Source organism: Micropterus salmoides, unplaced genomic scaffold (genome assembly GCF_014851395.1).
Source record: "Micropterus salmoides isolate LMB-PRFRI ecotype aquatic unplaced genomic scaffold, ASM1485139v1 Ms_hic_scaffold_8, whole genome shotgun sequence".
Lineage (NCBI taxonomy): Eukaryota > Metazoa > Chordata > Actinopteri > Centrarchiformes > Centrarchidae > Micropterus > Micropterus salmoides.
Window position 1 is genome coordinate 32,563,297 of NW_024044570.1, and position 14,253 is coordinate 32,577,549.

Genomic DNA, 14,253 nt, shown 5'->3' on the forward strand with positions numbered 1-14,253 from the left:
AAAACGAGATTTTCTAATCGCAAAGGCTGCGATTTCGCTCTGTAATGTAGTGCATCAAACACCCATTCCCTTAGGGGTGGGAGAATTAATCGATTCTTAGATGCATCGCGATGCGGACGTGGAAGATTATGAATCACACACTGTGAGCATGGTGATGCTCGGCAGCTCTCCGTGTATCTTGTGTGTGTGAGGCCAAACGAATGAGAGAGAGAGAGTGGCAGAACACGACGCTGAAAGTTAGCGGAGAAATATATTAGCAGTAACTTTCTGTCTGGTGGTAAACGTGCAGCGTAGGTCACTGTGTGTCAATAAAAGTTAATGAAAGTGTCTAGTTTCCCCAGCGGCTGGAAAAGTGAAGGCTTTCAGCACTAGCTAACATCTCCCCTGTACAAGGGCCTGCTCTCTTTGGGCCTTCAGCATCACAGCCCTCACCCTCTGGAACTCATCCCCACAGAGATCCAAAATTCTCCCTGTCTGGACACTTTAAAAAATCTACTAAAAACCAAGCTCTTTACCAAGGCATTCACTCCTGAATGACTTTTCGTCCTTCTGTCACTGTAACTATGTGTAAAGCGTCCTTGGGTCCTGTGAAAGGCGCTAAAAATATTTATTTATTTATGTAATGTTCGCTAAATTAGTAATGAAGTAATATTAATCATTGGCTGTATGTCAGTACTAAGTAACCTACTAGTCAAGGGTTAAGAACATCTGGTACAAGCTTAGACAAAACTGGTGTACAGCTCTATCCTGTACACATACTGTACATCCTGATTATTATTTTTCAATTTTCAGAGGAGTCTGACAGCTGGTTGTTAAAGAAATGAAGGACCATGGAGCTGAGGTTAATAAAGTAAATTAGGGATGCAAACTAGTCCTTTTAAGCTAATTAGGAGATGTTTCTTTTGGATTTTAATGCGCAAATTAAATGCTTAGTAATTATCCAGGGATCCTGTATAGAAAAAAATGATGCATCAAGATGCATCGATAATCGTTTTTTATAATCGAATCGCAGCCCTCTGAATCGTAATCGAATCGTGAGGTGCCTACAGATTCCCACCCCTACATTCCATACCGTAGGAAATGCAGCATTTAAAAAAATCTTTGTGTGTGTGTGTGTTTCTCACAGGGATGTCCTACATAGCTGCGGTGCTGCTGATGCAGTTGGGAGAGGAGGAGGCGTTTTGGGCTCTGACAGCCTTGTTGGACAAACCCAAATATCTGGCAGAACTGTTTGACCTCAACCTCACCAAGTAAGAATGGGCTCAAACTATATAATAATAAAAATACATATAAAATAACTATAAACTGAATGCACACAGAATAAAAATATACTCCAAATAATCTAAACTAATAATACAACACCAATAACAAATAATACTCTCTTGGTGTCATGTGTGTATGGTCAAATAATACTATGCAGTATATTAATGTTTTAAATTCCCAATATACTGACTTTCTGCAGATGCATCTGAAAATCGGCCAAGGTGGTCCCTGAAACAAAATTCCTATATAATTGCCAAATTCTGTTGCTGTTTTCCTGGGCTTGGTGATCTGTGGCACAGCTACACAAAACTAAACAAGGCTGTTATTCTTGGTCTAATCAGGGTCCAGCATCAGGTGAAGGTGTTTGACCAGTTCCTGAAACACAGGAAGCCACAGCTCTCTCAGCACATGGTGAGTGAGTGCTTTTGGATTACATTTCAGGTCAGATTTTCACTCTCTGGATTTGTACGTAGAAGAAATTCTCTGTCAAATGACACGGTATTCACTTTACTGTGGTACTGCTCGAGAGCGGACACTGAAAACTAGGAGGAAAGTATAGTGCTTCTGTTTGTACTGGACTTTTTTGAGACTCTCAAAGGGAAAATGCTTTTAAAAACATGATGACATGAATGGTCTTGAACATGCGTGTGCGTGCGTGCATGTGTGTGCGTGTATTTGTGTTTCAGGCCAGATATGGCATGGCGATGAGTAGTTCATCTGCGAGGGAGAGGCCACTGTAATGTATCCATCATCAACTGGGCCTCTTCTGTCATTCAGTCAGTCACGAGGGGGGCACAAGCCTACAGCTGTGTAATTTTCTCCCTCTGTCCCTACTGTTACTGAACTATTTTCACTAAGTGCAGGAGTTCAGATACCACCATGTCAGGGCTAAATGTATACAAACATGGGGAGAAGAAATCTGGCAAAAACAAAAAGGAAGAAAGATTGTAAATGTGAAATATTAGTTTAATTTGTCTAAAAGTAACTGGTCACAGATGAGATGGGTTAGCCTATATTGCCATTACATATTGAAAGTGAAAGATTCTTTGAACACTGATCTGAACGAGGTGGAAAATTAAAATTCATTATTTCTGTGCTGTCCTTTATGTCATGGTTTGCGACAAACATGATTAATGAAGTTCATGTTGCAGATTTAGATTTGATCAGAATTGAGGATGGAGCTTTAATTAAAAACCTTTTTTGATAATATTTTTGCATTTTATGAATATATTTCTCAAAGAAAACTCACGCTACCAAAAAATGTATGTATTGCCGTTTGGTGGTAGAAAAAAAATTCTAAAATATTTCTAAAGCATGGAAAAAGAGGAGAGAAATCCTCGTACTTTATTTTGCATGGATTACAGACTATTTATGATCTAAATCAATATTTTAATCAACTATGCAAAAATGTTGATTTTGTTTTGTTTCAGATATGTTTTTTTAATGATGATGTACTTGTGAGGCTGAGTGTTTGTATTTATTTAATTCCCGCTGTGGGACATCTCATGGGACATTATCTGGAGGCTGTTAGTATAGTTAGTTAGCAGGTTAGTCTATTGTGCTGTTAGATGCTGGTGGGTTTACATAGCAAACTCTTTGCTGCTGTTTATTAATGTGTCTGACATGAAAATAAATCTGTTCATACAGTAAAGTGTTAATTCCCTTAATAGGAAAGTGTTTATGTTCTTTATTTAAGAAAAATGAAGAGAATTTTGAGACGTCTATTCTGGTATTTTATGTATTTTACCTCTGGTGTCTTGACTCCGATGTTGAACTGTGTTATTGTAAGACCACCTAATTCTATCATTTACCAAAAAATGTTTTGTTTAAATCTAAGCTCCCTGTCCTGTGTAGCACAGGTGGGTCTCATTCCTCCCTTCACAAGCCTTCACATTCATACCCCACCCCCGCACCCACCACGCGTAAACAGATTGAATGCTTATCAATCATGAACAATATTGGGGGAGCAACATAAAAAAGGAGCCCAATTTAATTTGATTGAAATAAAAGAAATGATTGAGATCAGCAATCTGTTTTTTTTGTTGTTGTTCTCTTTTATATCCCTACATAAATCCTGTTTATTCAGTTTAGTCCAACTCTATATTTTCCCACTGTTGATCCACACCCCCGTTAGAGACCCACTAGTGTAGCCTAAAGCTGTTTAGTGGCTGAAATTTCAATGTTGGGGTTAGCGGGGGTATATTTCTATTTTTAGTAGGTTAGGTTATTTCTTATTTAACCAATTTAATTCTATTTCATTCTCCGCCTTTATTTTAGTTTACTCACTAGCCTACTTCAATGTGCTCTCTTTTCCTCACACACCTACACCTCTGCTGCAAACCAGCGGCTTCCCTTCCTGTCTCTCTCCCTCATGTTTTATGAAGATGCCGAAATGACACAGAACTTGCGATTTCTACCCATGATTCTGTTTTCAGCTGCAGGTGCGCCAAACGCATAGGAGGCTTGTTAATGTCGAAACCAACGTCCTTGTCCATGCTTGTAAAATATCCAGTGTCCGCTCAGGATGAGTATCGCTACTCAATACCTTTATGGTATCGACTGAAACAGCCCAGTATCCAGTAGAATCGAAACATCTCCAGTCAAACCAGTGCTTCAATCGATACCTAGGCCTACTTTTTGTAAACAGATTGCGGCAAAAAATTGCTATTTGTATGGTTTTGCTTGCAGCCAAACACGCAAACAACACACTGAAAGAAAGAGAGGAGCATGTATTTTTTTTTTCAGGGCCTGCCCTGACAATGTTGGAGACCTAGGCGAGATTTTAAATTAGTGCCCCCCTATGCCCAACCCTTAAAAGTCCCCCTCAGGGGTTGGGGGTCATCGCTACCCTATCCTCAAGAATTATGTTTTAAACGTTCAGCAGCCAAACTCACTATTTTAGCATGTATTGATGAACAGCCAAGTCAGAAATTATGGTCATCATAGTAAGGGTGATCAGCATACTTGTCAACCTCAACAGCATAGCCTAAATTAGGAGACCAAACCTATATGTGTTCCTCCCTAAACTGTGAGTCAACCCAGCAACTGTTTTCTTACATTATGGGGTAGATCTCCTGAAATGTAACAGCATTGTTTTAGTTTCAATGGTGGAGGGGGGGTGTCTGCCTTTTCTGCCTCAAGTTATGGTGGAAATGTCTTAATTTATGTAAAGAGACACAAAATTCAGGCAGCAGGTGACAGTTCAAAATATACAACATTAATAGAATATAATGCAGTAAGGCTTTCAGGCATTCTGTCGCGATTGCTTTTAAATATATTTCTCCTGTAGAGCAACTTTTCTAATTTAATAAAATCCCTGCTGAGTCAGCACACATGCAGGCATGATTCAGTCTTCCCTCCTCTTTTGTGTCTTTTGCATGGGATGTGCATGCGGCACCTTTTCACCTCAAATAACTTATAACAAAGTCAATTAAATTAATTAATTAAAGTCATAAATTCTTGGATTCTTCAATACAAAAACCTGCCGTGTTTAAGCAGGTTTTTTGCTCATGTTTAAAATGTTCTGCACATTCAGAATCTCTCCCACATCTGTGTTCTCTGACATGTCCAGAAAAAGACATAATATAACGTCATCATTTGATGAGACTTAATCTATATTACTTTTTGCTCCAATGGAATTATCCCCTTTAGACTATTTTGGCATGTTGGATGTGAAACCGAAACCAACTGAAAAAAACTCAAATCCACACGCGTCAACTTCAGCAGCTCCGCTAAAGTGCAGCTCACAGTCCAGGCTGTGCCTCAGGTTTTAGATGTTTATATTGCAAAACGCTACACAAGGACACGACTAGTCACAACTGTCTGGACTATGCCGGTGTCAGAGGTGATTTGTGCAAAGTCGAAAACGTTCTCTTGTGGCGCCCCCTGACATTTTGCGCCCTAGGCAACCGCCTATGCCACGGCCGGTCCTGTTTTTTTTTTTCTTACGTGACTGCACCATAAACTGTGTTTTTTTAAAAAAAGGCCTGCTCGTGGCGAGTCTATGCATGAATTTAGCAGCCGCTCACCGTCGACTGCGGTCTCAGGCATGTTCGTCACTGTTGCAAGTTTATCACCACACGCTTGGCTTTCCGTTGGTTTCATCTTCTAGTGTCATTTAACACTTCTCTGTACATTTTTATTTGCTATTTACATCACTTGTGTTCCATCAGCAGAGATCAGCTGATTTTACTCACGTAGCCTCCATCTGCTCCGTTGTTTACTAGAGGTGCTCCGATCATTATTTTTTGGGCTGATCACCGATCACTGGGTATATTTTAAGCTTTTTATTTATCTTGTAGCATTAATAAATAAATATACAGTATACTGTATAAGTCCTAAAAGCAATGTATTGAGTATTAAAATTAACAGATTATAAAGTATCATGAAATGACAACTGTTAATTTTATTTCCAGGAAACATGGGCAACAAATTCCGCTCCCTCTGTCTTAGAGACTTAAACCATAAAAGCCTTTGCCTGGTTACTGCGACCATCTTATAGCTTAACAAATACAATCTTTAGAAATTTACTTCAACTAAGAAGGCTGCAGCCAAAATATTTAGGAGGTAAAGGAGCACAGGCCCTAACCCTGAGTCCATGATAAACTCTGAAGTAGACGCTTTTTGTTGTGGAAAGCTCAGGCAGGTTCTGTGGGCTTTAGGGGAGAGAGAGACAAGCAGAGAGAGGGAGAGTGGGCTACAGAGAGGAGTCTTAACTGTCATCAATGAGATTTGAAAATAAGGGAAATTTAAATAAATAACAGTACAATGTTAATTCCATATTATACTATTAGTATATTGTTAATATTACTTTTAGTTACTATATTCATTATAATTTCTTATGGTTTACCACTAGTATTGGCCTAGTATTATTTCAGTGGGTTGTTTTCATTTATTAAATCTTTGTGCAAGAAGTCTGCATCTTTTACATAGGCTTTCTGCCACAGGCCTTACCAGAGGAGAGAGAAGCAAACACTTTAAATACGGCCAGCAGGTTTTTATTTGAATTTATAAAAGTTAAAAAGACGGGAGATTTACGGGGAAACATTGAAACAGGAGGATACCAGGTGAGAACGGAAAAATATGGGAGAATCCTGTGGAAAACGGGAGGGCTGACATGAGAGGAGTAGAGAGAGGAGTAGGGTAATGTTAGGCTACATCCCCACAACTGTTTTTTTTTTAAAACAGTTTTATATTGAATACGATCTTCTCCGTCCACAGCAGCGTTTTACGATCGGTGACCCATTGATCGGAGCACCCGTACTATACTTTCAGCACATCAAAAAAACACCTTATATTTGTTTCCCACAACTTATTTGGCCAGTAAATTATTTCACTCCTCCTCTCTCATTCAAACATTTTAAAAAACTTCCAAACTGTAGTCTTTTCCATTTATAGGCTAATACTAATTAGCCTAATTAGGAGGAGGAGCGATCTCATACAATTTGCCAATATTTTTATTTAACAGTTATTTGAAACAAGAAAAGAAAATACATCACCTTGCATGTCGATGACAACAATAAAAATAATAATTGGCTACCAATCAACTACTATGGCTTCAACAGGTGGCATTTTATGCAAGGTATTGAATGAAGTACTCAATTGGTATCAGTATCACTTTAAGGTTACTGGTTACCTATATATATATATATATATATATATATATATATATATATATATATATATATATATATATATATATATATATATATATATATATATATACCCAACCCTGGTGTCTGCGTCTTATGACATAACAGATCTCTCTCTGTGTTTCTCTGAAAAATGTTAAAGGGGTCGGCCCGCCCAAGTAAATTCTATATGTGGGAAACACTGCATAATATTTTGTACAGGCATTTTTGTCCACCACAGGATGAATTGTAATATCTCTTAACTTTTCATTTAGCACTATCATCATATTTACATTTATTCATTTAGCGACTTACTCATCAGGTCAAATTTGTCCAAAAGCTTGACAAATGACATTCCCATCCTCATCAGCTGTACTTTGTCTCATGCTAATTCCCAAATGCTAGAAGGCTTTCATTCTAAACTAAGGTGACCACAGTAAACCTGCTTATCATCAGTGTGTTAGCATTGTCATTGTGAGCATGTTAGCATGCTTAAGTCAAGATTTAGCTCAAAAGTACCACTGTGCTTAAGCACAGCCTCATAAAGCTAGTGTTTTCTCAGTAACGGTTTTGAAAATAGCCAGCATTCTTCTGAGCATACTTCTTAGCCATGTTAAAGTTGCAACTTGGTTCTCTTCTGTTTAAAATCGAAGTGTGTGTGTGTGTGTGTGTTTGCACACTCTGATGCATTCACTGCTACTGTTTGTGCTGCTTAAGTGTCTTTGAAGATATTGTTATACTTCACGTCGACTCAGCAGGTCTGGGAGGAAAGCTGCCCATTTGGAGCCAACACACACATACACACACCGCAGGGGCTTATTGTAGACACAATAGTTTTACTCCCTTACAGAAAAAAAACTATTAGAGATCAGTGGTCAGCATTTCCTTTGTAATACAGCTGTTCAGCAGAGTTAAGGCAAGTAAGCTGTAAACAGATTTTTGTACTTGTACTAAACATGAAAGATACATAATAATATTATTGTGTAGGAAGTGTCCACAGTAACGAGCAGTGAACATGACACACCAGAATGTGTTACAAATTACAAATGCATTGTTCCTCAGATGCTGGGAAGCTGATGGTTGTGCATTAGTAACACCATTAAAGAAATTCAATTTAGGGAACTCATTAAACCAACATTAACGTTTCAACATTAACTAAGTTGCATACGTCGTGGATGGATGTTTCAGTTAGTGGGTCAGTAAAGGAGAATAGCTGACAGAAATTGGCAGGGAAACAAGTCTTGAATACATTGTTTGGTGATGCCAAATCAACCCTCCCTGTTTTCCCAACCTCCCCGCAGGAGTCAGTGGGAGTCTTATCAGTCCACTTTGTGATGCCATGGTTCCTCACTCTCTTCACTTCCCTGCCCTGCTGGGACTCTGTCCTGGCTGTCTGGGATCTCGTCATTCTGCACGGTATGAGTGTGTGTGTGTGTGTGTACGCATGTTCACTTTCTCACATTCACTCAGTTGGGAGGGAGCAATACAGTAGTTTTAATAAATTGTCTTTAATGTCCAAGACAGTAGTTTTTAGACAATACAACAAGACAATTAGGGTTGGGCCGATAGACAAATTTTCACCACCCTGTGAAAGCAGCTTTTAATGACTACATACATTCTTATTATTGTTTTTAAGTGTGCTTTGCACCTGCCTCAGAATTCTCTTCTCCACATGCCCTGACACACTCACACACACCTACACCTCAAATGTAGGTGTGTGTGAGTGGCTTGCCCCGCCTCTCTCTGTCTCTGTCCCCCCGTCTGCTCCATTTTCTCCGTCAGCAGTATGTTTTATAAAGTTGCCTAAAAGACTGAGAAATCATCTTTTTTCCGTGTATTTCCACCGGCGATCCGTTACCACGGCAGCAGGTGAGCCGCACGTCGGCTTATTAATGACAACTGAAACCAACATCTGCACCCTGTGTGTTCAATGCTGCTTTACCTGGTCCGTGCATAAAATATCCACTGCTACTTGTAACGTAAGTTAATAGTCTACCAATTTTTTTTTTACCAAGTGAAGTTTGTGCGAAAACACATGTATGCACATAAGACGACTTCTACCCCCCAACGCATGTGCGCGCCCACGACACACCCCAACCCTAAAGACAATACCTCTTTTCTGTGACTTTTTGTTTTATTAATATGGGCAAACTTCATCTGTGTCACTTCCTCTGTCAGTGAAAATATTAGTGGGCTATTTGGACTGGTGTAATCTGTTGATATGTCACTCATTAATTGCTTTTCATCTTATCTCTTTTACACCTACTTTATATTAACAAAACATTGATGTATGTAACAGCAGTGATTTTGCATTATCTCCCCAGGCCTGTCAGCTGTGTTCCGCACTGCTCTGACCATCATTGAGCTCCTGGAGCCTCGACTGATGGACCTGAATGATGAGGGAGCAGTGTTACCCCTGATGTTGAGGGTACCTGTTGATGTGTAAGTAAAGTGAAGTTGATCATGGGACAGCATCATTAATGCACACTATCTGGAGTGACATAGTGTTGAGTCTGTGCTGACAGAAAGACATATATCTTCTGAGTGGCTTATAACATTTAGCATTTTCATCCTCACGTGTGCCACTGTTCATAAGCCACATTTTATTTAGCAAAAATTGTGATATTGTCTGAGACATACATCCATGAATATTGTTCCAGACCACCCCCAGGAATGAGCCTTCTGAAGAATGTGCAGCACAGTTCTCAGAGCTGTGAGCTCAGTTTTTAGACTTTGTCCCAAATAAAACCCCAGGCAGCTTATGAATATCAATCAGCTCATCAGGACTGGACATGTTTAGACACCAAGCATTCCAGGAAACGTAGAGTGTCATTGTTTTGCTGTGCTTGTTTTTGTACATGTTTGGATTAAACATCCTTTATGCTAAATTAGTTTCTTCAATGGCAGCCCACGCTGCTTTCAGTTGAACCCCCTGTCTGTCTCTCACTGTGCTGAATATAAACGTCACATGCCGACGGACATGTTTTGTTGACATGGAGCTGTAGTTATGGCAACTCAGCAGGGTCACTGAGTTTGTGTATACTGCCACTGTGTGTGTGTGACAGACTGTCGCACAGTGATTATTATAATCCAGTTTATCATATTTGTTTTAATAGATAAGCTCCCTTCACCTACTTAAATTTCATACTTGTGTGCTTCTCATTGTAGAAAAGGTCCCTCTGTTTTGACCTACGTTTGTTTACCTTGGACAAAGATCTGTGCAGTAGACTCTGGATAAATGGAGGCTACACAGCCAAGTAGTTTCCATAAATGTAGCTGTGTCACAGGCAGTGATAAAGCACTTTATCATGAGGCAGAGGGGGGAGAAGGCTTGCTAGGTACGCACCAATGATTTGCAAAGTGAATTATGAAGGACAAATCTTTAGGATTATTGTGGGAAACAGCTAAACAACCGTTTAACTGACCATTTGATTTGTTTAATGCTTTATTTTACATACATTTTACACGGAGCATTCATAACCACTCAATGGCACAAGTGGGTTCTAAGCTGTGTTTTCTGTGCTACAAGGAAAGAAACAGCACATTTTGATCCATGTGTGAACCCCTTCTTCTGTTTGTATATGCATGCATCAAGGACAGTACTGACAGTCCCATTTTGTTCTAGCTCTGGTGTTCAGTGGGCAGCCTGCCATCACGTCACATTGAGAAGTCCTTGTTGCCTGCTTGGCATCATTATGAAAGCCTGGTCAGAAGTCAACACTAAGTGGTCCGACTGTCTCCCAGGGCAGGATCCCCTTACACTGGGAAGATACTGTTGAAGAAAGAAGGGAAGAGAACAAGTGGGATAAGGAAAGGAGGGAAAGGAAGATGAATGAAGGGTCAGAGAGAAGCAGCTACAGAAAAAATGGCAGTGCACTTCTTGGGGAGGGGGGGTAGAAAGAGAGGGAGAAATGAAGGAGGGGAGCGAGGAGAGATCTTCAACCCCTCTTAATTTTCCTTAAGATCTCTGTGAATGGTGTAATGCAGCCATATAGGCCATTCTGATTAACGGCTGGTTGAGAGGCTCATCCATCTCATTTGTCTTTCTGTCTACACTGAGCTGTCAGTCAGCTGTCACCTCAGTCATAGGTTGCAACAACGACTCCCAGCACACCCTACGTCACCAGTGAAAGAGCAGCTTCACACCCTGTCTGTCTCTTTTCTAACACTTTGGTGGTGTTCCTTTCCCCCAATGTGATTTTAGCCATGCAGTATGGGAATCTATGATAGGGCTGAACAATTTGGGGGAAAAAAATCTAATTGCGATTTTTCTGCCAGATATTGCGATCACAATTCAGTTTGCAATATTTAAAAAAAAAATTTTTAATTTAGCTAAAGTTCAATATTCACTGTCTATTTTTGACGGAAGCTGCGTCAAACAGCACAGAGCAGATGAACCGGGCAGGAAGTCACACAGAACGTCATAGAGAATCCGGTCGATTTTCAAAATAAACAACGTAGGGTAGCTAAACGCTCCACTGCTGAAACACTTCAGTGTGAGTTGACGCCAGGAAAAAAACGCTTCCTGTGTCTGTTCGCCTGCCGCCATTATCCCATGTATTCCTCTAGTTTTGTTTGTTGTTGTAAAATGTACACGTCCAGTGGCGCATGTCACTTGTGATTAGTTAACAAATCTGTCACACAAGAATGACAACGGAATAAATTTGTAACTGCACAAGTGTTTAAAACGGGCTGTGTAACTAATCTACATTTAACCGCCGTCTTCACGATTAGCTAATCGCATTCTTTCAAATCGCAATGTTGATTTGAAAACAATTAATCGTTCAGCCCTAATCTAGGGTCAGCCTGTCTGTTGGTTGGTCGGTTAAGCAGTACACCACTTTGGTCTAGACAGAAATATATCAACAACTATTGGATGGAGTACCCAGAGTATAAACAACGACTTTGGTGATTTCTTGACTTTTCCTCTAGTGCCACCAGTAGGTGGACATTTGTGGTTTTGACAGACATGTGTCGGCAACTATTCCAACTACTAACTACTATAGCCTGTGTGTGACGTCTTGTCACACACAGTGCTGCCTCCCCTCTACCCCACCCCAATTGTTAGCTCTGAAACTCTTGCTTCAGTCTAGGTTGCAAAGCTGGTTCGGGAACATGTACAGCTGAAGCCCTGGTTACTGGCTTGTCAGGACCCACCCTACTCTGCTTCTGATTGGCTAATACTCCTTCCCTAGGTTCTGCGCATACATAGATCAAATTCAAGTGAGATGCTTCACTCCATAGCTAAAACGGAGCGGTCAACACAGGGTGAAAAGAGGTGCTGCAGCAATGTCCAGTATAACAAAAATATGGTGTTTTTTGAAAATGAAACCATGTAAACCTGTTCTGGTACAACCCCTAAATAGAATTATGAACCTGAAAATGAGCAGAATATAACCTCTTTAAAGATGATGATGAAAACATAGACTAAGTATTGTATTGCGGTAAAAAAAACAACTCATTAGTTCCACTAACCCTTCTACTGACTTATTTTCCTATCACTTTCAGTACCTATATTTCATTGTCTGTCTGTCTCCCCCTCTATACCCTCTCCTTCTCACTGCCAATACACACTGTTTGTTGTAATGCCCTCCACCAGTCCTAACGCTTTCGCTTTTGTTTACCCCCTCCTTCGCAAAACTCAATTCCCATAAACCTCCAAGGGCTGTCTCTCCTCCCCTGTGTTCTCATTTTCTCTTTTCTGCACCCCCTCTCCTTCTATATGCCTCTTTTCATTCATTCATTTATCCTCATTGACACACTGACACCCTCGTTCAGCTAGAGGGGTTGACACATCATTTGTTTACTTCACACTGACAAGGCTGGCTTCAGTAAAGTCTCTGCTTTAGTTTTTCCCTTCTCTTTCAACCATTTAAAAATTCCCATAAGCATTCAAACTGAGGGTCACTCAGTGGTTCCCTCTTGCTTGTGTTGCTCATTCTTTTGACATGATATGCATTGTAGATTGTTCTACTTCCCATTTAGCTGTCTTAAATACGTCCATGTCTTTCCCTAAGCAAACTGAAAATTGATTTCAGATGATCATTTGAAATCAGATCTGTTTTAACATCTTGTAATGTAGACCTACCTCTAAGCTGTACAAAGCACACATTTAAGCAGATCAAGTCAAGAAACTTGAACTGTTTAAATATGCACAGAACACTGGCTTTGGTACTATAGAGACTTAAAATGTCTTGTTGACATGGACAAAATTCTGCTATAGTGGTCAAGAGATGTTGTGCAATCAAGTGCACAGATTCAAAAAGAATTCAGGGATAGCAAGATTTACAGACTGCTGCATGCTAAAGAAAAGATCAAGGCTGTTTCTCAATCTGTGTTCTTGTCTGTACTTGTGTTCTTGTGGACTTGTGAAACGTTATAAGTCGCAGCCAAAGTTCTGTTCCAATTCAAAAGTCCGCATCTAGCCAAGTACAGTCCAATACCCGGAGGTGTTCTCGCTCCGTCCGTTTTACCGAGCCTGCATCGGTGGTGACTTGTGTCGATTTCGGATCACCAGATATCCCAGAATGCATTTCACCGCCAAAAAGCGGATATGTCGGACGAGAAAACTCAGAACTGTAACTTATAATACTACTGTTCTTGTGTCACATATAGTAGTTTTAAGAGTGTTTTATGCTAGCTGCTAGTTGTTTAAACTACAAATATGTGGTTGTTTTCTCAAGACAGAGCTGATTTTAAAATTTGCTACAACGTTTTCGGAGATGTGAGGTCCCGCCCGCTAACGGGTCCGCCGTTATCAAGTCCGCTGTTGTTCCAATTGCTGAAAGACGGACTGCGTGCTCCCGTTCCTTGGAGTTTGTACTCCCGAGCCGAACTTGCCAAGTCCAAGCTTTAAAGTACAGAAATCCAAACTTGGCGAACTCGGTATTGAGAAACAGCCCAAGTGTTAAGTATAGGCTGACTTATAACCTATACTTTCTAAGGCATCTTTAACTAACCTGACCAGAAATTAATCTAATTGAAAGTGTTACATTCCTTGTAATTCCTCATCATTCTGAGAAGCAACAAGCGACATTTTTTAGGCAACTTTAACTGACCAGACACGTATGAAATGCGAAAGGCAAACAAAATGAAATCAAACTGTTAGATGGCCAGAATAGCCTTTGATGTATTTTACTTTCCTAAAGTTAAGCTACTTACATGCTGTATATACTTGTACTAGTCATTTCGACCCACAAGCATGTGAATAGGCCTATAGAGCCCATGTTTAAAAATACCAAAATTTCCCTTTAAGAATAAAGATTTTCTCCATTAATCAATTAATAGTTTTGATTTGTAAATATTCGGAAAATAGTGAGAAATGCCATCACAGTTACCCAGAGCCAACCTCATAATTATT

The 14,253-nt window shown here is 39.9% G+C and overlaps 1 protein-coding gene across 2 annotated transcripts in view; it reads left to right on the forward strand.

Annotated features, from left to right (window-relative positions):
- Positions 1–14,253, forward strand: part of LOC119894199 (carabin-like) — an 80,255-nt gene that overhangs the window by 5,410 nt on the left and 60,592 nt on the right. For both annotated transcript variants that reach the window (XM_038706794.1, XM_038706795.1), the window contains exons 6-9: positions 1,127–1,250; positions 1,605–1,674; positions 8,195–8,309; positions 9,218–9,335. In XM_038706794.1, the coding sequence (XP_038562722.1) occupies positions 1,127–1,250; positions 1,605–1,674; positions 8,195–8,309; positions 9,218–9,335 (427 nt within the window). The remainder of the gene's footprint in view (positions 1–1,126; positions 1,251–1,604; positions 1,675–8,194; positions 8,310–9,217; positions 9,336–14,253) is intronic.